At 44.5% G+C, this 23,830-nt stretch overlaps 1 protein-coding gene across 2 annotated transcripts; it reads left to right on the top strand.

Moving 5' to 3' along the window:
- The first annotated feature begins 444 nt into the window (after nucleotides 1–444).
- Nucleotides 445–22,454, top strand: smc1b (structural maintenance of chromosomes 1B). Of its 2 annotated transcripts, XM_014125717.3 has the most exons (25): nucleotides 445–638; nucleotides 844–1,032; nucleotides 2,523–2,635; nucleotides 2,799–3,002; nucleotides 3,485–3,723; nucleotides 3,805–4,063; nucleotides 4,627–4,767; nucleotides 4,839–4,921; nucleotides 10,430–10,637; nucleotides 10,946–11,131; nucleotides 11,346–11,531; nucleotides 11,732–11,878; nucleotides 12,293–12,430; nucleotides 12,716–12,832; nucleotides 13,590–13,696; nucleotides 15,448–15,589; nucleotides 15,780–15,925; nucleotides 16,135–16,288; nucleotides 16,686–16,790; nucleotides 16,954–17,107; nucleotides 17,574–17,728; nucleotides 19,903–20,054; nucleotides 20,906–20,975; nucleotides 21,064–21,174; nucleotides 21,390–22,454. In XM_014125717.3, exons 1-25 carry the CDS (start codon nucleotides 530–532, stop codon nucleotides 21,483–21,485), a joined length of 3,711 nt encoding a protein of 1,236 aa, XP_013981192.1. In that variant the 5' UTR covers nucleotides 445–529; the 3' UTR covers nucleotides 21,486–22,454. The 2 variants fall into 2 exon arrangements, with proteins under 2 accessions (XP_013981192.1, XP_082813530.1); XM_082957404.1 differs by lacking the exons at nucleotides 20,906–20,975; nucleotides 21,064–21,174; nucleotides 21,390–22,454 and having other exon boundaries at nucleotides 19,903–20,269.
- The last annotated feature ends 1,376 nt before the right edge of the window (nucleotides 22,455–23,830 follow it).

Consider the following 23,830-nt stretch of genomic DNA (forward strand, 5'->3'; position numbering starts at 1 on the left):
AGCTCAATTGAAAGGCCTCCAGAATATAGGCCTTATGGTCAAGAGGAAAGTAATAGAATAGAATGGAATATAATAAAATAAAATATACAAAAGTTCAAAGCAGGGACGGGAAATCTGCAACTCAACCTGGCCATTTCAAATGACCAAAGCAATGTGCTCCAAGTGGCCAATGGCCATTGTCTTGCAACCAAGATTTTCTGATTTGCCTCTTAGTCACTGCTTGCAACGGTGTTGCCCCAAGGCAAAGGGGCAACAGTTACAGCTTAGCCAAGAAATAGTAAAAGTAAATTAAATATAGAACATTTAAATTAATATAATGTAAAAAAACATATATATAACTATTATCATAGTATTATAACTTAGATATATTCTAATGTAGATTTAGCAACATTTACCAACGGTCTCTGTTTTGATCATGTGACCATTTTTCTTCTAGTGTTTCCCGCCAAAGGAGAAGGCTTCGACTCAAGCAGCGCTCTTCTGAGGAAAAATCTGACAGAAATTGTGTTTGACTACCTAGCTACCCAAAATGGGTTTTCTAAAGCAGTTGGATGTGGATAATTTTAAGTCATGGCGAGGGAAGCAAGTAATTGGACCTTTTCAAAGGTTTAACTGTATTATTGGCACAAATGGATCCGGTAAGTTTTCTTGAACTTTTGTTTTATCTTGATCAACTTGCTTGCTAGCTAACGTTAGCTTCCAATGAACAAATGTGGCTTACTAAACTGTCTGCGTTTTAGCATGGTGTGTACTCACTGGCAATACCAGACAGTTAATGATAGTTCTGATAATACGTATCATACATACCTAGCTGGCATTTCACTTTGACACATCTTTCCATAGGTAAGTCGAACGTGATGGATGCCCTGAGCTTCGTGATGGGGGAACGGGCAGCGACTCTCCGTGTGAAGCACACCAGGGACCTCATCCACGGAGCCCACATTGGCAGGCCGGTGTCCACCACAGCCAGCGTCACCATGCGCTACTGCGACGACAACGGAGAGGAGCTCAACTTCTGTAGGAGCATATCGGGTGAGTTGGATTGCTTCGAAGGGCTAGCGACTATAGACTTATTTCATATGAGAAAACATTGTTATCTAGTGGACTCATGCCACGGCCGGCCCGCTCATTAGGCAGGGTTGATGACGCATCTCCCCAAAACAACAAGTAACACTTCACCTAATTTTGCCCAAAAACAATGACAATTTCTCTCAACCAGTGGCATATGGGTTTTAATGTGATCGCTGATGCCGCCCTTTGCTGCAGCACTTCTCCAACATTCCGTTAAAAAATGTATCTTACATAAATCATATAGCAGAAATAGGATATAACATAAATAGTATTTTGACTTTTCTGTAGTCTACAAGCTGGAGATCAAATGTATGACAGTGTAATGAGATGGACACTTTCTTCATCATACCAGTTTCTCCCCGGTCAAATAGCATAACCTAAATGGCACCCAGTCAAATAAACAATGCGCTGACATGTTAACAAACAACATATCTTAAAAACTAGACAGGTCAAAGTAAAATGGACAATATGGAATGGACAATCACAAATGTTATCCAAGAGTTTCACCCCATTGTCATGATCAGTGGTTTCAAGTTTGTATCTGTCCATTTTTGACAAGTTGATCATAGTGAAAAATAAAACACTTCTGCATTTCCTGTTGTGTAAACACATTGCAAATAAGCTCACAATAACTCCTGATGAAGTTGGGTAGCTGATATTCAGAGCTTAAATAGCCAAATTGATTAGTCACAGGAATAAGGACTAATAAAGCCAATGTAACAGCCTGTTTTAAAAACTGGGCCTACTACATGGATAGGCATTCATAAAATTCCATTGCAGGCTGACATGGTAGGCTACACCCCAGTAAGCACAAGCTCTTTTGGACGTCTTTTTTTGGTCCAAGCCGGACTTCTTTTTTGGATGTTTTACAAATGGTAGGCATACCACATAGATGGGCATTCCTAAAATTCAATTTCAGTCATCTCAGTAAGCATGGATCGACAGCAACCTTTTGGACGTCTTTTTTTGGTGCAGTCCGGACCGGCCTTGATTTCCCCATCCACGGATTTTGGGCGGTCCCATACGGGTCTTGACTTCAACGTTCACGGACATTGATTTTGAGCAGCCTTGATTTGGCCCAAACATAGACGTCTATAAATTACATCTTTTCAACTTTCATTCAGAACCAAAAATGAGCCTGATTTCAATGTCTGGAAAAGACGCCTTTGCAACTTCCTATAAAATATGTATTTTAAACATCTGGAAAATACATATTTTCACCTTTAATTCAGAACCTAAATAGAACCTAACTTCAATGTCTGGAAAGTCTTTTCAACGTTGTTTTTCATTCTGACCTGGTCTGTCTTATTCAGCAAATATTCTGTCCTGGTCTGTCTTATTCAGCAAATATTTAGCAAAAATTTGGTCCAGTAGTGTATGCAAATACTAGCTCAACGAATGATTGTAGCTACTTTACTGTACTGTATGCACTAATGTTGTGTATCTTCCAGGGGACTCCTCTGAGTATCGCATCAATGGCAGACAAATCACCCTTGCCAAGTACACAGAGGAACTGGAGAAGATAGGCATTGTGACCAAAGCTAGAAACTGTCTGGTATTCCAGGTAAGCGAACACACCACACCCTCCCACACACACATACAACTGACAGTATTTTATCATAATTCATAATGTAGCTAATTACAGTGCCATTCATTAAAGTACATTTAATGAATGGCACTGAGTTTAATAGTGACCTCTGTTTTATATTTCCTGCGACTCCATACAGGGGGCGGTGGAGTCCATCGCCATGAAGAACCCCAAGGAGCGGACCAAGATGTTTGAGCGCATCAGCCAGTCTCTGGAGCTGTCTGATGACTATGACAGGAAGAAGGAGGCTCTGCAGAAGGCTAAAGAAGACACGCAGTTCCACTTCAACAAGAAGAGGACAGCCACCGCAGAGAAGAAGCAGGTCTCCTCAGAGAAAGTGGAGGTAGGATAAGAACACAGAGAGGGGATATTCTCCATTTATCTGTCATAAGACTTAACATAACACTGTCGTAACAGTTAGTAAATGACAACTTGCTTTTTACCCAGTCACATTAAATCATCACGACAATCTGGAAATGTGGTTAAAAGTCATGGAAAAGTTTTGGAATTTCAATTCACAATATTTATTGTTAAATTCATGTATATGCTCTTAGGCTCCCGAGTGGTGCAGCGGTCTAAGGCACTGCATCTCAGTGCTAGAGGTGTCACTACAAACACCCTAGTTCAAATCCAGGCTGTATCACAACTGGCCGTGATTGGGAGTCCCGTAGGGCGGCGCACAATTGGCCCAGCGTCATCCGGGTTTGGCCGGTGTAGGCCGCCATTGTAAATAAGAATTTGTTCTTAACTGACTTGCCTAGTTAAATAAAGGTAAAATAAATTTAAAAAAATAACCCTGTCCCTCTCTTCGTCCTCATCCCCCAGGCCCAGAAGTACCAGGAGTTGGTGGATGACTTGAACCAGGGGAGGCTGCAGCTAAACCTGCTCCAGCTGTACCACAACCAGCAGGGCCTGAGTGCCCTGTCAAAAACCCTGAGGAAGAGACAGGAGGCTGTGGCCGGTCAGAAGACAGGACTGGATGGGTGGGAGCAGAGCGTCAAGGCCCAGAAGAAAGAACATGGACGCTTTACCAGAGAGCTGCAGCAGATTGAGAAGGAGATCCGGTGGGTTGCAGTCAGGAGGGAGAAGTGTGTGTAGAGAGAGGTGTGTGTGTTTATTACTAACTAAACTAACCTCTCCCCCAGTGGACAGGAGCAGACCCTGTCCCTGCGTCGGTCCCAGTACATCAAGGCCAAGGTGAATACGGCCCACCACCTAAAGAAGGTAGATGATACCCGTGGGGCCCTGGAGAAGGGCCAGAGGATGGGGGCCAAGAAAGAGGAGGAGCTGGCTGAGTTCCATCAGGAGCTCCAGGAGCTGGAGAGGGCCTGGAGGGACTATGAGAGACATGCCCAGGAGGAGTTGACCGACCGGGGGGCTGACATACAGCTGGAGGAGGAACAGGTAACAAGAGAGACACCATAACACAACATAAAGAGAGACCTATACAATAACATAGCATGGCAGCAACAATGGCAGCAACACATGACAACACAGCATGGTAGCAACACAACATGACAACAACATGGTAGCAACAAAACATGGGACAAACATTATTGGGCACAGACAACAGCGCAAAGGCAAGAAGGTAGAGACAACAATACATCACGCGAAGCATCCACAACTGTCAGTAAGAGTGTCCATGATTGAGTCTTTGAATGAAGAGATAGAGATAAAACTGTCCAGTTTGAGTGTTTGTTGCAGCTCGTTCCAGTCGCTAGCTGCAGCGAACTGAAAAGAGGAGCGACCCAGGGATTTCAGCTTATGAAATATAGGACCAACACTTTACATGTTGCGTTTATATTTTTGTTCAGTGTAGTTTAGGTGTGTGTGTGTGTGTGTGTGTGTGTGTGTGTGTGTGTGTGTGTGTGTGTGTGTGTGTGTGTGTGTGTGTGTGTGTGTGTGTGTGTGTGTGTGTGTGTGTGTGTGTGTGTGTGTGTGTGTGTGTGTATATTCTGTGTGTCTAGTTGGAGCGCTATAAGGAGCTGAAGGAGCTGGCCAGGAAGCAGGGGGCCCTCCTGTCCCAGCAGGCTGAGAAAATACACTGGGAGGTCAAGGCTGACCACCAGAAAATCGAGTTTGACCAGCGGAGGAAGAAGGAAGTGGAGGTAGGTACTGGAGTGTGTGTGTGTGTGTGTGTGAAAACAGAAATTGGTGTTGACTTTCTCTGTGTATATAGGTAAGCATTAAGCACAGCCAGACTCAGCTGGGGGACTTCACCAGGAGAGCAGATAAACTGGAGGAGTACACCAACACCTGCAAGTAAGTCATGTGTTGTGGTGTATGTTACTGGTTACTGATGAGTGAAAAAATAGATACAGTTGATGTCAGAAGTTTACATACACATTAGCCAAATACATTTAAACTCCGTTTTTCACAATTCCTGACAATTAATCCTCGTAAAAATTCCCCGTCTTAGGTAAGTTAGGATCACCACTTTATTTTAAGAATGTGAAATGTCAGAATAATAGTAGAGAGAATGATTTATTTCAGCTTTTATTTCTTTCATCACATTCCCAGTGGGTCTGAAGTTTACATGCACTCAATTAGTATTCGGTAGCATTGCCTTTAAATTGTTTAACTTGGGTCAAACGTTTCGGGTAGCCTTCCACAAGCTTCCCACAATAAGTTGGGTGAATTTTGTCCCATTCCTCCTGACAGAGCTGGTGTAACTGAGTCAGGTTTGTAGGCCTGCTTGCTTGCACATGCTTTTTCACTTCTGCCCACAGATTTTCTATGGGATTGAGGTCAGGGTTTTGTGATGGCCACTCCAATGCCTTGACTTTGTTGTCCTTAAGGCATTTTGCCACAACTTTGGAAGTATGCTTGGGGTCATTGTCCATTTGGAAGACCCATTTGCGACCAAGCTATAATAACTTCATGACTGATGTCTTGAGATGTTGCTTCAATATATCCACATAATTTTCCTACCCCATGATTCCATCTATTTTGTGAAGTGCACCAGTCCCTCCTGCAGCAAAGCACCCCCACAACATGATGCTGCCACCCCCGTGCTTCACGGTTGGAATGGTGTTCTTCGGCTTGCAAGCCTCCCCCTTTTTCCTCCAAACATAACGATGGTCATTATGGCCAAACAGTTCTATTTTTGTTTCATCAGACCAGAGGACATTTCTCCAAAAAGTACGATCTTTGTCCCCATGTGCAGTTGCAAACCGTAGTCTGTCTTTTTTATGGCGGTTTTGGAGCAGTGGCTTCTTCCTTGCTGAGCGGCATTTCAGGTTATGTCGATATAGGACTTGTTTTACTGTGGATATACAGTGAGGGAAAAAAGTATTTGATCCCCTGCTGATTTTGTACATTTGCCCACTGACAAAGAAATTATCAGTCTATAATTTTAATGGTAGGTTTATTTGAACAGTGAGAGACAGATTAACAACAAAAAAATCCAGAAAAATCCATGTCAAAAATGTTATAAATTGATTAGCATTTTAATGAGGGAAATAAGTATTTGACCCCCTCTCAATAAGAAAGATTTCTGGCTCGCAGGTGTCTTTTATACAGGTAACGAGCTGAGATTAGGTGCACACTCTTAAAGGGAGTGCTCCTAATTTCAGCTTGTTACCTGTATAAAAGACACCTGTCCACAGAAGCAATCAATCAATCAGATTCCAAACTCTCCACCATGGCCAAGACCAAAGAGCTCTCCAAGGATGACAGGGACAAGATTGTAGACCTACACAAGGCTGGAATGGGCTACAAGACCATCGCCAAGCAGTTTGGTGAGAAGGTGACAACAGTTGGTGCGATTATTCGCAAATGGAAGAAACACATAAGAACTGTCACTCTCCCTCGGCCTGGGGCTCCATGCAAGATCTCACCTCGTGGAGTTGCAATGATCATGAGAATGGTGAGGAATCAGCCCAGAACTACACGGGAGGATCTTGTCAATGATCTCAAGGCAGCTGGGACCATAGTCACCAAGAAAACAATTGGTAACACACTACGCCGTGAAGGACTGAAATGCTGCAGCGCCCGCAAGGTCCCCCTGCTCAAGAAAGCACATATACATACCCGTCTGAAGTTTGCCAATAAACATCTGAATCATTCAGAGGACAACTGAGTGAAAGTGTTGTGGTCAGATGAGACCAAAATGGAGTTCTTTGGCATCAACTCAACTCGCCGTGTTTGGAGGAGCAGGAATGCTGCCTATGACCCCAGAACACCATCCCCACCGTCAAACATGGAGGTGGAAACATTATGCGTTGGGGGTGTTTTTCTGCTAAGGGGACAGGACAACTCCACCACATCAAAGGGACGATGTACGGGGCCATGTACCGTCAAATCTTGGGTGAGAACCTCCTTCCCTCAGCCAGGGCATTGAAAATGGGTCGTGGATGGGTATTCCAGCATGACAATGACCCAAAACACACAGCCAAGGCAACAAAGGAGTGGCTCAAGAAGAAGCACATTAAGGTCCTGGAGTGGCCTAGCCAGTCTCCAGACCTTAATCCCATAGAAAATCTGTGGAGGGAGCTGAAGGTTCGAGTTGCCAAACGTCAGCCTCGAAACCTTAATGACTTGGAGAAGATCTGCAAAGAGGAGTGGGACAAAATCCCTCCTGAGATGTGTGCAAACCTGGTGGCCAACTACAAGAAACATCTGACCTCTGTGATTGCCAACAAGGGTTTTGCCACCAAGTACTAAGTCATGGTTTGCAGAGGGGTCGAATACTTAATTCCCTCATTAAAATGCAAATTATTTTATAACATTTTTGACGTGTTTTTCTGGATTTTTTTGTTGTTATTCTGTCTCTCACTGTTCAAATAAACCTACCATTAAAATTATAGACTGATAATTTCTTTGTCAGTGGGCAAACGTACAAAATCAGCAGGGGATCAAATACTTTTTTCCCTCACTGTAGATACTTTTGTACCTGTTTCCTCCAGCATCTTCACAAGGTCTTTTGCTGTTCTGGGATTGATTTGCACTTTTCGCACCAAAGTACGTTCATCTCTAGGAGACAGAACGCGTCTCCTTCCTGAGCAGTATGACAGCTGTGTGGTCCCATGGTGTTTATACTTGCGTACTGTCGTGTCTTTGGCTATGCCGGATTAAGTGATATGACATGCTATTCTATAAAATCCTTTCTCTATATTTAATATTACCTGATTAAGCTAATCATGTAAATGTAGTTAACTAGAAAGTCAGGGCACCACGAAAGAGTGTTTATAGAGCTGTTATCTTCCGAATAAACTCTTAAAGACCTAGTAATATTTTACATCAATAGCAGTCAATATTAATCGTCACCTTATTTCAGTCTCATCTGAAAGTTGTAAATTCTTGGTTATCTTCACGAACCCTGGCTAACAAGTTGAATCAGCAATACAAACTTTGGTTTAATTATTTATTTACTAAATACCTAACTAATCACACAGAATTACATATATACAGAATGCAAATTATGTCATACAGAAAACGGCCCTGGTGGACGGAGCCGACATGACGGCTGGTTACACAAAGGAAAGGGGGTTGGGTTTGAGTGAAAGAGAGGGAAGACTGAGGAACAAAGGGAAAAGCTATGCTATCGTAAATACAGTATCTTATGCATTCTGAATTACCGCCCTTTTGGAAAAGGAAAATGCAATAAATATTTACTCTGAGCTGCGCTTCGGTAGGTTGGTCGTAGATGCTGGCCATGTTGCCCAACAGAGATCTTCTGGTCCTCGGAAGAATGTCTCAGGTGGTAAATTGGATACGTTGTAGTATCGTCGTTGTGTGTTAGACTGGTTCCGTCGTCCGTCCTTTCCTAGCCAACGTTTACAGAGGCCGCTGCTAACTCAACGGCTAGGAGGTATCACTTCTGTAGTGAATAAGAGTTCAAAGTTCACACCATTCGCAACGAAAGCTCACGCTGAGGTTGGCTTAGTTCTGTAGTTGACATGTTAGTTCTTTTAACGTGGAACCGTCGTCCTCACGTCCTCGGAACAGCTTATTATCTGAATCCTTCTGACATCGGACCGTCGCCCCAATGTACCCGGAACAGCAAGTTATTCGCCCTTTTAACGCAGAGGCTGCAGGCCTCGCGTACTCGGAACAGGAGGTTACATTTTCGTCAATGGCTTATATAGTGGAGGGAGAGAAGGGTGTGTTTCATAGTTTATAACCAATGTCTCTTCACAGGGGCAGGCCACTGATTGAGCAGAGCTCTAACCTTATGAAAACCCAATTCTCTCATTTGGCAGCTAAGATTACATTTAATCTTTTCAGAAATAGTTTCATATTTAAACATTTAAATTGCACAGCAATTCCATGTGAATCTGATAACTATAATGTGTAGACTTTCTACGATACAGTTTACGTCATCCTATCATTAATAAGAATGTCTCAGATGACAACTGAACTGACATCATATTCTTTAAGTACCAACGCATATTCTCCACTGGTTGGATTACCGAAATATGGTTCCTTTCCCCCCACCGTTTGATGTTCCCAGACTCTCTATGTTTAACAAAGGCTATTCAAGAGTCCTTCAGTAGAGTCAAGAGAGAGGGAAGGGAGAAAGGTATTTATGGGGGGGTCATAAACCTTACCCACAGGCCAACGTCATGACAGTACTATTCTTCGTACAGATTAACGTGGTACCTTCAGGCATTTGGAAATTGCTCCGAAGGATGAACCAGACTTGGCTGATTTATTTAGATTTTCCCATGATGTCAAGCAAAGAGGCACTGAGTTTGAAGGTAGGCCTTGAAATACATCCACAGGTACACCTCCGATTGACTCAAATGATTAGCCTATCAGAAGCTTCTAAAGTCATGATCATTTTCTGGAATTTTCCAAGCTGTTTAAAGGCCCAGTCAACTTAGTGTATGTAAACTTCTGACCCACTGGAATTGTGATTCAGTGAATTATAAGTGAAATATTCTGTCTGTAAACAATTGTTGGAAAAATTACTTGTGTCATGCATTAAAGTAGATGTCCTAACCAACTTGCCAAAACGATTGTTTTTTTTAATAAGATATTTGTGGAGTGGTTGAAAAACGAGTTTTAATGACTCCAACCTAAGTGTATGTAAACTTCTGACTTCAACTGTAGTTACATATCACAATATTATTGTGGAAGATATATAGATACTTTGACTTCAAAGTATTTTGGACAATTTCTTTATAGATTTCTGCTAGGTAGCGCTAGTCGGCTGTACCGGTGCCAAAACGCAGCTATTTTTTATCCTATAGCGTGTTCTCCATCTTCTTTTTAAATAATGAATCAACATGTTTTCAACACTTATTTCCATGACTGATCAAACTAATTTTATAATGCTCTCTCTCGTCTATCTGCAGCAGACATATAGTTAGCAATATGTTTGGAACATGAAATTGCAATAAAACCGCAGTAACGAATCGCAATAGATAGAATCATGAGAACCACGATACATGTCGTATCGGCATCTAAGTATCATGATAATATCGTAATGTGAGGACCCTGGCAATACCCACCCCTATTGTATGTGTGTGTTGCTGTTATTTTTTGAAGGAGAACACTACTTAAATACTTTTGTCAGTGTTAAGCACCCCATTCTTTATAAAGCTTATCTTGGCTGTGCTGACATACTAAACTACTGAGAGAAAGAGAGAGAATGAGAGAGCGAGAAGGAGAGAGAGAGAGGAGAGAGGAGAGAGAGTGAAGGAGAGAGAGAGAAAAGGAGAGAGTGAAGGCAAGAGAGAGAAAGGGAGAGAGAAAAAATGAGAGAAAAGGAGGGTGTAAGAAGGGAAAAGAGTGACAAACTGCATGTGTTTTTCTTCTGAACAGGAGCTCTCTGGAGGAGTCTCGTCAGCAGGAGGAGGTGCTGTCTGCGGAACTGCAGAGAGGGAGGGTGAGGGGGGAGGAGGTGAACCAGGAGTTAGGGGAGGTACTGGGAGAGCTGCAGAACGCCAGGCTGGACAGCCAGGAGAGTAAGAGGCAGCAGCAACGCAACGAGGTCCTGGAAAACCTCCGCAGACTCTACCCTGACACGCTGGTGAGACATCCCTAGACATCCCTGTCTCACTGCCACCAACACCTTATTGGATCAAATTGGGTATATATCATCTTCCATAGTGCATCCCCTCCCCCCTCATCCCTTATTTGAGTCATTTGAATGTGAGCTTGTAGGGATTGCCTTGGTAGCAATCTTGTTTAGGATCTCATAGAATCTTGAGATATTTTAAGATCCTGTTACTAGTATCCAGTAAGGTCTATCTGAAGGTCTTGTAGGATCTTCCAAGATCTTTGTCAGTATCCAGAGGAAGATTTCTGCCAGGGTGTGTTTGTTCCTCTATTTCCCAGTTTGGTCGTCTGGTGGACCTGTGCAGCCCCATCCATAAGAAGTACCAGCTAGCCGTCACCAAGGTGTTTGGACGCTACATGAATGCCATAGTAGTGTCGTCAGAGAAGGTGGCTCGGGACTGCATCCGCTTTGTCAAGGAGGAGAGGGCCGAACCAGAAACCTTCTTACCCATAGATTACCTGGATGTGAGTCAGTGGACCCAGGAGAGATTGTTTGTAGGCCCACTCCTTAATTTAAAAAACAACAAAACGGCAGCTCCGCTACGTTTGCTATGAAGCTGAGGGATGGGGGATGGAGAAAGACAACCAGAACTACCTAAAACTAACAACATAGGCTTTGATTAACACACCCAACACACAAACCTCACTGAGTCTGTCCCACCTCCCTGTCCCTCCCCAGGTGAGCCCTCTGAATGAGCGGCTGCGTGGGGTGCGTGGAGCTAAGATGATGGTGGACGTGGTGCAGTGTTCCCCCACTGCTCCTCAGCTGAAGAAAGTCATCCAGTTTGTATGTGGCAACGCTCTGGTCTGTGAGACACTCAAAGAGGCCAGAGCCATCGCCTTCGACGGGCCTGAAAGACTCAAGGTGAGTTAGTCAGTCATTCAGCTTGTTTTAGGGCTATGGGATTCAAGGTGATGTATAGATCAGTAATTCAGTAAAGTCCGACTGCAATGTACAGTAGACAATCTCAAACATGCACAATTAGTCAGTCAACCAGCCAGCCAGTCAGAGTTCCCCCCCATCCACTTTACTGTGGTAGCACCCACCTTGATATTTTCCCCCAGACGGTGGCTCTGGACGGTACCATGTTCTCCAAGTCAGGGGTGATCTCTGGGGGCTCCAGCCACCTGCGGAGCAAGGCCCGGCGCTGGGACGAGAAGGACATGACCAAGCTGAAGGAGCTCAAAGAACAGCTGACTGCAGAGCTACGTGTGAGTCTGGGTCTTTGCACACATTCATAATCTAGATTTTGAAAGTCTGGGAATCTAATACATTTTTTATTATTGTAAGTCTTGATTCGGGGCGGCAGGGTAGCCTAGTGGTTAGAGTGTTGGACTAATAACCGAAAGGTTGCAAGTTGAAATCCCCGAGCAGACTAGGTACAAATCTGTTGTTCTGCCCCTGAACAGGCAGTTAACCTGCTGTTCTGAGGCCGTCATTGAAAATAAGAATTTGTTCTTAACTGACTTGCCTAGTTAAATAAAGATAAAATAAATTCTGGGATATGCACTGCTAAACTGTTAACTTATTCTCCCTGCCTCAAGGAGTGTAGTTTTTCTGACCAATTTGAAGGGGAAGATTATCTGAGACAGTCCTTTATTTCCACTTCCTGTGTCATGTGACAGGGTCTGGTGAAGCTGAAGCGTAAGGAGCCTGAGCTGAAACAGATCCAGTCTCAGGCTCAGGGGGTTCAGACCCGTCTGAAGTACTCCCGCACTGAACTGGACACCCTCTGGAAGAAGAGCATTCCCAACTGCCACGCGGTAAACTACACTAACACTGTTACTGTGGCTGTAACTTACTCTGACTACACCATCTGCAAACCACCACTTCTACTTGAATTCAACATGTGTCTACTTATTTTTACTCCAACAAGAGCATAGTAAGCCATCAACAGTTTTTCAGCTTATCAAGTCTTAGGTGATGTTTTTGAGTTTTGAAAATGTATGCACTTACAGTATTGAGAGACTTACAGTAGAGTTTTCTCAATCTGTGGCCCATGTCGCGCACATCTCATGTCTTGACAACTTGCATGTCTCTCCCTTTAGGAGATGTCTCGCCTGGAGGCTGAGCTGGCCAACGTGGAGTCTCAGCTGGAGATGCAGAAAGAGAACATGGAGGTCAAGGAGCTGGAGATGAAGAAGCTCCAAGACAGGATCAACCAGGTCAGGACGCACTGCTGCCAAGACTATTTAGAATAATGTCTAAATTGGCAGGTAGCCTAGCGGTTAAAAGCATTGGGCTGGTAACCAAAAGGTTGCTGGTTTGAATTCCTGAGACGGCTAAGGGGGAAAAAACTGTCGATACGCCCTTGAGCAAGGCACTTAACTCTAATTTCTATTGTAAGTCGCTTTGGATAAGAGCATCCGCTAAATAGCAGACACCTGTTATTAGTGGCGTGTCATAGCTAACACAAACAACACAAAGGTTTTACATCAATTAGCAGACACTCTTATCCAGAGAGACAGTCGTGAGTGCATACATTTTCAAAACTTGAAAACATCACTACAGACTTGATATTCTGAAAAACTGTTGATGGCCTACTATGCTCTTGTTGGAGTAAAAGAAATTAGACACATGTTGAATTCAACCCACAGCCCTGGAGTGGGAAGTGCCATGCTCTACCAACTGAGCCACATGGGACTATACTTTTACATCGTTTAGCAGACACTCTTATCCAGAGAGATTTACAGGAACAACGTACCGTGGATCAAGATCACATCAACAGATTTTTCACGTTGTTGGCTTGGAGATTCGAACCAGTGACCTTTCGATTCTCGGCCAAACGCTCTAACCGCTAGGCTACCTGCCGCACTCCCAAATAGTTGTAGTATGTCACTGCTTTAGAGTAGGAACGTTCTGCCTACTATGTCTCTGGGGACCAGGTTAGTGGTAATGCTGTTGTTATTGTTCTGTGTTCAGATGGAGGACGTGGTGTTCTCAGACTTCTGTGCTGAGATAGGAGTGGCCAACATCAGGGAGTATGAACAGGAGCATCTCAAACAGCAGCAGGATGTAGACAGGAAACGGTATTGGACTGGACCTCCCCACATTACATATATGGTCTATGGAACAATGATGCTAACAAGTTTATATGGACTGATTGTACAGTATGCTTGTTCTTATACGGTGTACAGTGCATTCGGAAAGTATTCAGACCCCTTGACTTTTTCCCATTTTGTTACATTACAACCTTATTCTAAAATGTATTAAAGGGTTTTTTTCCCTCATCAATCTACACACAATACCCCATAATAACAAAACAAAAACAGGTTTTTAGACATTTTAGCAAATGTATTAAAGATACAAAACGGAAAAATCACATCTACATAAGTATTCAGACCCTTTACACAGTACTTTGTTAAAGCACCTTTGGCAGCGATTACAGCCTTGAGTCTTCTTGGGTATGACACTACAAGCTTGGCACGCCTGTATTTGGAGAGTTTCTCCCATTCTTCTCTGCAGATCCTCTCAAGCGCTGTCAGGTTGGATGGGGAGTGTCGCTGCACAGCTATTTTCAGGTCTCTCCAGAGGTGTTTGATCAAATTGTCATGGCTGTGGCTGTGGCTGGGCCACTCAAGGACATTCAGAGAAATGTCCCGAAGCCACTCCTGTGTTGTCTTAGCTGTGTGCTTAGGGTCATTGTCCTATTCGAAGGTGAACCTTCAACCCAGTTTGAGGTCCTAGGTGCTCTGGAGCAGGTTTTCATCAAGGATATCTGTACTTTACCCCGTTCATCTTTCCCTCGGTCTTGACTAGTTGCCCAGTCCCTGTCGCTGAAAAACAGCCCCAGAGCATGATAGTACCACCACCATGCTTCACCGTATGGATGGAGCCAGGTTTCCTCCTTATGTGACACTTGGCAGTCAGGCCAAAGAGTTCAATCTTGGTTTTATCAGATCAGAGAATCTTGTTTCTCATGGTCTGAGAGTCCTTTAGATGCCTTTTGGCAAACTCCAAGCGGGCTGTCATGTACCTTTTACTGAGGAGTGACTTATGTCTGGCCATTCTACCATAACGGCCTGATTGGTGGAGTGCTGCAGAGATGGTTGTTCTTCTGGAAAATTCTTCCATCTCCACAGTGGAACTCTGGAGCTCTGTCAGAGTGACCATTGGGTTCTTGGTCACCTCCCTGACCAAGGCCCTTCTGCCTCAATTGCTCAGTTTGCTGGGCGGCCAGCTCTAGGAAGAGTCTTGGTGGTTCCAAACTTCTTCCATTTAAGAATGGAGTTTGTTCTTGGGGACCTTCAATGCTGCAGACATTTTTTGGTACCCTTCTCCAGTTCTGTGCCTAGACACAATCCTGTCTCTGACCTCTGTGGACAATTCCTTCGACCTCATGGCTTGGTTTTGCTCTGACATGCACTGTCAACTGTGGGTCCTTCTATAGACAGGTGTGTGCCTTTCCAAATCATGTCCAATCAATTGAATTTACCACAGGTGGACTCCAATCGTGTTGTAGAAACATCTCAAGGATGATCAATGGAAACAGGATGAAAATTAGCTCAATTTCGAGTCATAGCAAAGGGTCTGAATTCTTATGTAAATAAGGTATTTCTGTTTTTTGTATGTAGATTGATGAGGATAAAAGTAATTTAATCAATTTTAGAATAAGGCGTAACAAAATGTGGCAAAAGTCAAGGGGTCTGAATACTTTCCGAATGCACTGTATATTGTTCGCGAATATTATATTTTTTCTGGCCATCTCCTCTCCCACATCTCTTTTCTGTCACTGCCTGAGTGTAATCAACCCCCCTCTCTTTTCCCACCCCTCTCCCAGGATGGAGTTTGACTCTCAGCGGACATGTCTGAAGGCCCAGTTGGAGTACGAACAGGGTCAGCTGGAGCAGCAGAGGAAGAAGATGAAGAAACTAGAGGAGACCATCGCCAAGGAGCAGAGCAGAGTGGAAGAACAGAAGCAGGCAAAACATACCTCCTCTCATCCATTCTCTCCTTTTCTCAACTTCCCTCATGTTATCTCCTTTCATCCTCCTTTCTTGTCCCTTCATACCTCCCTTCCTTCCCTTTTCCCATCAGCTTCTCAAGTCGTCCTCTAAAATCACACAGAATGTAATCCCAGTGTTGTGTTGTGTTCTCTTATGTCTCCGCTAGGAAGAGGAGAAGCTGCTGGTGGTGATGGAAGAGAGTCAATCTAAAGTGTTGGATCTGAAGAATCATCTGCTGGGGAAGAAGACCCAGGCTTCTGACTCCAAGGCCCAGGTGGACCAAACGATGAAGAGCCTTCAGGAGAGCTCCAGGTACTTCTAACTGTGGCTGTTCTGCTGTCAGTTATTTTTGTCCAGTGTATCAAATTGATTGCCGGTTCACTTCACTGGTCTCATCGCCCTCTCTAAAAGCTGATCTTCTCCTCTCTCCGCCCTATCCCTCTTCATTCTCTGTATCTTCCTCCCCCTTCTCTTCTTCCTTTCTCTGTCCCCTCTCCGTGTCTAACCCTTCTCCCCACCAGAGAGCTGGTGAAGCTGCAGAGGGAGGTTATCTCAGCTGAGACAGCCCTGGAGCAGTTGAGGATCTGGAAACACAACTTGCTGCTAGGTTGTAAGATCCAGGGCCTGCCCATCACGCTGCTGTCTGGCAGCTTGGATGAGATCAGTGAGGTGCAGGTAGGACAGACTAGAGACACCAGGAGGTTGGTGGCACATTAATTGGGGAATACGGGCTCGTCGTAATGGCTGGAGCGAAATAAATGTTTTTTATGTGTTTGATGCCGTTCCATTTGCTCTATTCCAGCCTTTATTATGAGCTTTCCTCCCCTCAGTAGCCCCCACTATCAGAGTGTGGGGGGGGGGCATAGACCAGGGTAGTGTGCAGTAGGGCTGTAGAATACAGGACCTGCCCAGATGACGGGCTGTGTTCACGTTCTCCTTTCATGTACTGAATGTGTATTGTGTACTTGGATGTACAGTTGTTTACCTCTCATATGTGTAAGTCAAATTCACTATCGGGGGAGAATAAAGTTCTATCTCTCTTACGTCTGATTGACTGATCTGGCCTTGTCAGCTGGACTCAGAGTCACTCACAGAGAGCACCTGCACCACTATGGACATCTACGAGAGAGAGGCGCTGATGGTCATCGACTACTCTGGCCTGGGAGCTGAGCTGAAGGTAGACCTCATTAATCAATCATCAATCTATAGTATCCCTTCTCGTCTCTTAGCTTTAAAAACTGATCACTATCATACAGTTAATGTACTGTATTCACCCTAGAGGACAGTTATGTATCTTACGTTATGCTGTCCAAACGTGTGTGTGTCTTTATGTCCAACAGGATCTTGCAGGGGAGGAGGTGGACCCCCAGGTAGAGCGTCTTAAGGAGACAGTGTCCTCTCTAGAGGGGGTCCTACAGCGCTCCACAGCCCCCAACCTTAAAGCCCTGGAGAAAATGAGGGAGGTCAAGGACAAATTTCAGGGGGTGGTGGACGGTACAAAGTGCAGAAACACACCTCAATACACCAACTATATAGTGCAGACACACCTCAATACACAAACGCTGTCGCTTAACTTGTCTTGGTGAGTGTATTGTGGGAACCCATTGAGGGCCCTAAAAAGTTAAAACCCAGAGAAAACAGGTTTTAGTGACAAACTTTTAAGATGCTAGAGCAGCATATTTCAAATGCATTGCAGCATTTGTTCTCCCAATACCACAGCAAAACCTAACTTTTTAGTGCCTACAGATCTTTGATTGACTTATACATTTTAAATAGCCAGTTAAAAAAAAGCCATATTCAGTGAGGTTCCATACATTTAAAAAACTTGACAGGGATAACACAATAAAGTTAATAACTTTTTTTCAGTTGTGGTCCCTTAACAAAGTTCATGTTGCAATACATATCTGTATGGCTGAATGATGTTTATCTGATTGCCTCTGTCTCCCTCTGTGTGCTCCAGCGTTTGATGCCAGCACCAAGGCAGCCAGAAGGAGTAACCAGGAGTTTGAGCAGGTTAAAGCCAAACGCTTCAGACTCTTCAGTCAGTGCTTTGAACACGTCTCTGTCGTCATCGACCAGATCTACAAACAACTGTGCCGGAACACCAGCGCTCAGGTGTGAAGGCTTTACTCATACAGAAACACTTGCACACACACACACACACACACACACACACACACACACACCTGTTACACACCTGAAAGCAATCTTCATACTACTGTGTAATAGACACACTTATCAGGTTTGTGGTGTGTAGTATGTGTAGTGTTTGTAATGTGTGTGTGTGTGTGTAACAGGGTTTGCAAAAGGTGCTTGAGGTGCTTAAAGTACTTCCATTTGGCACTCTGAAATTCAAGTACTAGAGTACCTTGAAAATCTGACATTTTCTCAAGTAGGTACTCCAAAAGTACTTCAATTCAAATGAGAGGAGAACATGAACAAATACATTTCTGAAAAATATCAGAAAAATGTATTGGTCTTCCAAATTAATTTCCAGGTAGACTACCAAGTTGTATTTCTTCATGTGTTTGGCGCTGTGGTTGCCAGGCGAGCTCACTCATTCCACCCACACTGCCTCTGAGCCAGGCAGGTACAGAACTGACTGATTAGGCACCGCCAAACGTCACATTGATAGCTAAAATGCCGGGCAAATGTAGATACAATCCTGCCTTTTGTGCTTATGGAACATCTCTGGGATCTTTTATTTATCACACTAACGATAAGAAGAGACTTGCTTTGGCCAAGAAACACAAGCAATGGACATTAGACCGGTGGAAATCTGTCCTTTGGTCTGACGAGTCCAAATTTGAGATTTTTGCTTCCAACCGCTGTGTCTTTGTAAGACGCAGTAGGTGAACGGATGATCTCTGCATGTTTGGTTCCCACCGTGAAGCATGGAGGAGGAGGTGTGATGTGAGGGTGCTTGCAGTTGACACTGTCAGTGATTTATTTAGAATTCAAGGCACACTTAACCAGCATGGCTACCACAGCGTTCTGCAGCGATACGCAATCCCATCTGGTTTGTGCTGAGTGGGACTATCATTTATTTTTCAAGAGGACAATGACCCAACACACCTCCAGGCTGTGTAAGGGCTATTTGACCTAGAAGGAGAGTGATGGAGTGCTGCATCAGATGACCTGGCCTCCACAATCACCTGACCTCAACCCAACTGAGGTGGTTTGGGATGAGTTGGACAGCAGAGTGAAGGAAAAGCAGCCAACAAGTGCTCAGCATATGTGGGAACTCCTTCAAGACTGTTGAAAAAGCATTCCAGGTGAAGCTGGTTGAGAGAATGCCAAGCGTGTGCAAAGCTGTCATCAAGCCAAAGGGTGGCTACTTTGAAGAATTTTAAATATATTTGTATTTGTTTAACACTTTTTTGGTTACTACATGATTCCATATGTGTTATTTCATAGTTTTGATGTCTTCACTATTATTCTACAATGAGGAAATAATAAAAATACAGAAAAACCTTTGAATGAGTAAGTGTGTCCAAAATGTTGACAGGTACTGGTAGTTTACCCACCTTTATTTACCACTACATTACTGAAACCAACCAATCCACACCATGTAATGTGAAAAATGCGTCTAGGTTTGACGTTGCGAGCATGGGTGAATCGGCCCTGAAGTGCCACATGAAGGGGGAAAGACAAAACTGTTTCCTGCGCTGGCACCACTTATACATTATGGAGGTTTTTTGGCAATTGCCTAATTCACAGGGTGCCTGCGACATTCAAGCGGCAGCCGTGCTCCTGCCATTCTGGTGGCTGATCACATGCCGTTTTCCTCACTGCCCACTCGCCCTTCTCCCGACCGGTGACACTAAAGCTCCCAGTCAGAAGCAAGATGCTTTTTTGTAGCTATTAAGTAGTAGATTCCCAAATGGCCAATAAAAACAGTCATTAAGTTGGAATTGTGTAGTAATGTGAATAGGACATGTGTGTTCACCAGTAGGCATGTCCCAAAACTCTGCTCATCACTACTCAAATTACAACACCATTAGTACTGACTTACCACTCCTGTAAGTAATAAATAAGTAGTGAAACACGTATTATTGAGTAGAACTTGTAAGGTAGTGATGACTAGTAAGTTAGTTCGTTTTTTTCATGAGGTTGTGGCGATATACTGCCATCTGGTGGTAACTATTACAAATTGATGGTTCTTGAAAATAAATATTAATGCTTGAAAAAGTCTTTGAAAGTCCTTGAATTTGACTTGCCACTGTTTGTACGAACCCTGGTGTAATGTACGGGTGTGTATATGCCTGAATGTGTGCTGCTCCCTCCAGGCCATTCTGAGTGCTGAGAACCCGGATGAGCCCTACCTGGATGGCATCAATTACAACTGTATTGCTCCTGGGAAACGCTTCATGGCCATGGACAACCTGTCTGGAGGAGAGAAGGCCATCGCTGCCCTGGCTCTGGTGTTCGCAATACACAGGTGAGAGAGAGAGAAAGAGAAGAGGTTCATGGCCATGGACAGCCAGGCTGGAGGAGAGAAGGCCATCGCTGCCCTGGCTCTGGTTTCGCCATACACAGGTGAGAGAGAGAGAAAGAGAAGAGGTTCATGGCCATGGACAACCTGTCTGGAGGAGAGAAGGCCATCGCTGCCCTGGCTCTGGTGTTCGCAATACACAGGTGAGAGAGAGAGAAAGAGAAGAGGTTCATGGCCATGGACAGCCAGGCTGGAGGAGAGAAGGCCATCGCTGCCCTGGCTCTGGTGTTCGCAATACACAGGTGAGAGAGAGAGAAAGAGAAGAGGTTCATGGCCATGGACAGCCAGGCTGGAGGAGAGAAGGCCATCGCTGCCCTGGCTCTGGTGTTCGCAATACACAGGTGAGAGAGAGAGAAAGAGAAGAGGTTCATGGCCATGGACAACCTGTCTGGAGGAGAGAAGGCCATCGCTGCCCTGGCTCTGGTGTTCGCAATACACAGGTGAGAGAGAGAGAAAGAGAAGAGGTTCATGGCCATGGACAACCTGTCTGGAGGAGAGAAGGCCATCGCTGCCCTGGCTCTGGTTTCGCCATACACAGGTGAGAGAGAGAGAAAGAGAAGAGGTTCATGGCCATGGACAACCTGTCTGGAGGAGAGAAGGCCATTGGTGCCCTGGCTTTGGTTTCGCCATACACAGGTGAGAAAGAGAAGTTCATGGCTGTGGACAGCCTGTCTGGAGGAGAGAAGGCCATCGCTGCTTTGGTGTTGGCTTTACACAGCTAACACACACAGCAGACATGAGATATGCCTGTCAGTATACAGCATTGAACCACCTGATGTTTGTGTTTTCTCAATCAGCTTCCGTCCAGCTCCGTTCTTTGTCCTGGATGAGGTTGATGCAGCCCTGGACAACACCAATATTGGCAAAGCAAGTTGACATTTTAATTGTGATTAAATATGGGCTGTAGCTACGAATATGGCAATATGGCTGACCTGTCTGCTCTCTGTGGATGCAGGTGACCAGCTTTATCAGGGAGCAGTCGAGAGAGAGCCTCCAGATCATCGTCATCTCTCTGAAGGAGGAGTTCTACTCTAGAGCTGACGCTCTGCTGGGGGTCTACCCTGAGGTACAGTACAAAAACACCTTTATTCCAGACCATCTTTCTCTCGCGGCCTGGTTCTGCTGCCTCTTTCTCAGTGTGTCTTTCCTCGTATCGTCTCTCCTTGCCTTCTTCCCAAAACATCAGAGAAGAAGAACCTAGGTTGCTTTCCTCCAATGTGTCTTGAGAAGGAGGCGAGGATATCAGTCCCTGTGACTTAACTGTCTTTCTTTTTCTCTCAGTTTAACGAGTGCATGTTCAGCCGCATGCTGACGCTGGACCTAAGTCCCTATCCGCTGAATGAAGAGAACGGAACAGAGAGAGAGAAGGAGATGTAAAGAAAGAAAGAAAGAAAGAAAGAAAGAAGAAAGAAGAAAGAAAGAAAGAAAGAAAGAAAGAAAGAAAGAAAGAAAGAAAGAACAATCAAAGATATACTGTATTGGCCTGATGTGATAGACCCTGACAGCTGATTTCCTGTTTCTCTTGGGATAGTACTAAACCAATCTTCAATTGATTGCCAAAAGCATTCATCTAAAATGTTTGTTTATTAATGTTAATATATTGCTTATCGTTATGTAGATTTTTATTCTGGAGGTTTGAGCATGTTGTATTCCCTCAATACTTTTCTATCATTGTTTAGCTTGAAGCGTTTTAATATACCAGGGTTCGATTTCATTGTTCACTGGTTTACTTTATATTTAATATAAATCGTTTCCTCTTTATATTGTCTTTGTGTTCTTTTGGACTGAATTATCTATTCATCATTACAACCCAAAATCCCAGTAATCACAGATCAAATGGCATTGTGCAATGTGAATAGTGGATAACAGGTGGCAGCAGTGTGTCAGTTTATGAGCTGTAACAAGGATTTTCAAATATACCATATTATTACAAGTCAATGAGGACTTTTGATTACAACCATTTTTTTAAATGTAAAAACCAGCCTACTTTAAACATGCAGAAGAGGTTTGGCTGAACCTTCACATGCCCCGACTGACTGCTGTTTTCAGCTGAATTTGGGTTTCCACTATATACCACATCCACAGTCAAAATTGGCTAGATGGTAATAATTCATGAAGACAAAAATGTGCTTTTTGGTCTTAATTTAGGGTTAGGCATAAGGTTAGCAGTGTGGTTAAGGTTAGGTTTAAAACAATTATGTATACAAACCCTGGATTTCTGATGCAATGTATAGGCCACTGAGAGTCTTTGAAGCCACCGTTCACCCATACTGGCAATCCCCAGTAGAAGCAGTCCTCCATAAGAATGTTCAAAGGACAAAATTACTTGTATTTAAATGTTTATTTTGTTGTAGTGGGGAAAGTAACATTAGTACTCTTTTTTTTTAAATACTTGAAGGCAAATATACACTGCTCAAAAAAATAAAGGGAACACTTAAACAACACAATGTAACTCCAAGTCAATCACACTTCTGTGAAATCAAACTGTCCACTTAGGAAGCAACACTGATTGACAATAAATTTCACATGCTGTTGTGCAAATGGAATAGACAACAGGTGGAAATTATAGGCAATTAGCAAGACACCCCCAATAAAGGAGTGGTTCTGCAGGTGGACCACTTCTCAGTTCCTATGCTTCCTGGCTGATGTTTTGGTCACTTTGGAATGCTGGCGGTGCTTTCACTCTAGTGGTAGCATGAGACTGAGTCTACAACCCACACAAGTGGCTCAGGTAGTGCAGCTCATCCAGGATGGCACATCAATGCGAGCTGTGGCAAGAAGGTTTGCTGTGTCTGTCAGCGTAGTGTCCAGAGCATGGAGGCGCTACCAGGAGACAGGCCAGTACATCAGGAGACGTGGAGGAGGGCAACAACCCAGCAGCAGGACCGCTACCTCCGCCTTTGTGCAAGGAGGAGCAGGAGAAGCACTGCCAGAGTCCTGCAAAATGACCTCCAGCAGGCCACAAATGTGCATGTGTCTGCTCAAACGGTCAGAAACAGACTCCATGAGGGCCCGACGTCCACAGGTGGGGGTTGTGCTTACAGCCCAACACCGTGCAGGACGTTTGGCATTTGCCAGAGAACACCAAGATTGGCAAATTCGCCACTGGCACCCTGTGCTCTTCACAGATGAAAGCAGGTTCACACTGAGCACATGTGACAGACGTGACAGTTTGGAGATGCCGTGGAGAACGTTCTGCTGCCTGCAACATCCTCCAGCATGACCGGTTTGGCGGTGGGTCAGTCATGGTGTGGGGTGGCATTTCTTTGGGGGGCCGCACAGCCCTCCATGTGCTCGCCAGAGGTAGCCTGACTGCCATTAGGTACCGAGATGAGATCCTCAGACCCCTTGTGAGACCATATGCTGGTGCGGTTGGCCCTGGGTTCCTCCTAATGCAAGACAATGCTAGACCTCATGTGGCTGGAGTGTGTCAGCAGTTCCTGCAAGAGAAAGGCATTGATGCTATGGACTGGCCCACCCGTTCCCCAGACCTGAATCCAATTGAGCACATCTGGGACATCATGTCTCGCTCCATCCACCAACGCCACGTTGCACCACAGACTGTCCAGGAGTTGGCGGATGCTTTAGTCCAGGTCTGGGAGGAGATCCCTCAGGAGACCATCCGCCACCTCATCAGGAGCATGCCCAGGCGTGTAGGGAGGTCATACAGGCACGTGGCCACACACACACTTCTGAGCCTCATTTTGACTTGTTTTAAGGAC

This window comes from Salmo salar, chromosome 10 (assembly GCF_965601325.2).
Source record: "Salmo salar chromosome 10, fSalSal1, whole genome shotgun sequence".
Classification (NCBI taxonomy): Eukaryota; Metazoa; Chordata; class Actinopteri; order Salmoniformes; family Salmonidae; genus Salmo; species Salmo salar.

Coding starts and splice junctions, on each gene's coding strand:
- smc1b (XM_014125717.3), top strand. CDS start 530: ATGGGTTTTCTAAAGCAGTTGGATGTGGATAATTTTAAGTCATGGCGA. Junction 16,289..16,685: donor ATGAGATCAGTGAGGTGCAG/GTAGGACAGACT, acceptor TGGCCTTGTCAG/CTGGACTCAGAGTCACTCAC. Junction 20,976..21,063: donor ACAACACCAATATTGGCAAA/GCAAGTTGACAT, acceptor CTGTGGATGCAG/GTGACCAGCTTTATCAGGGA.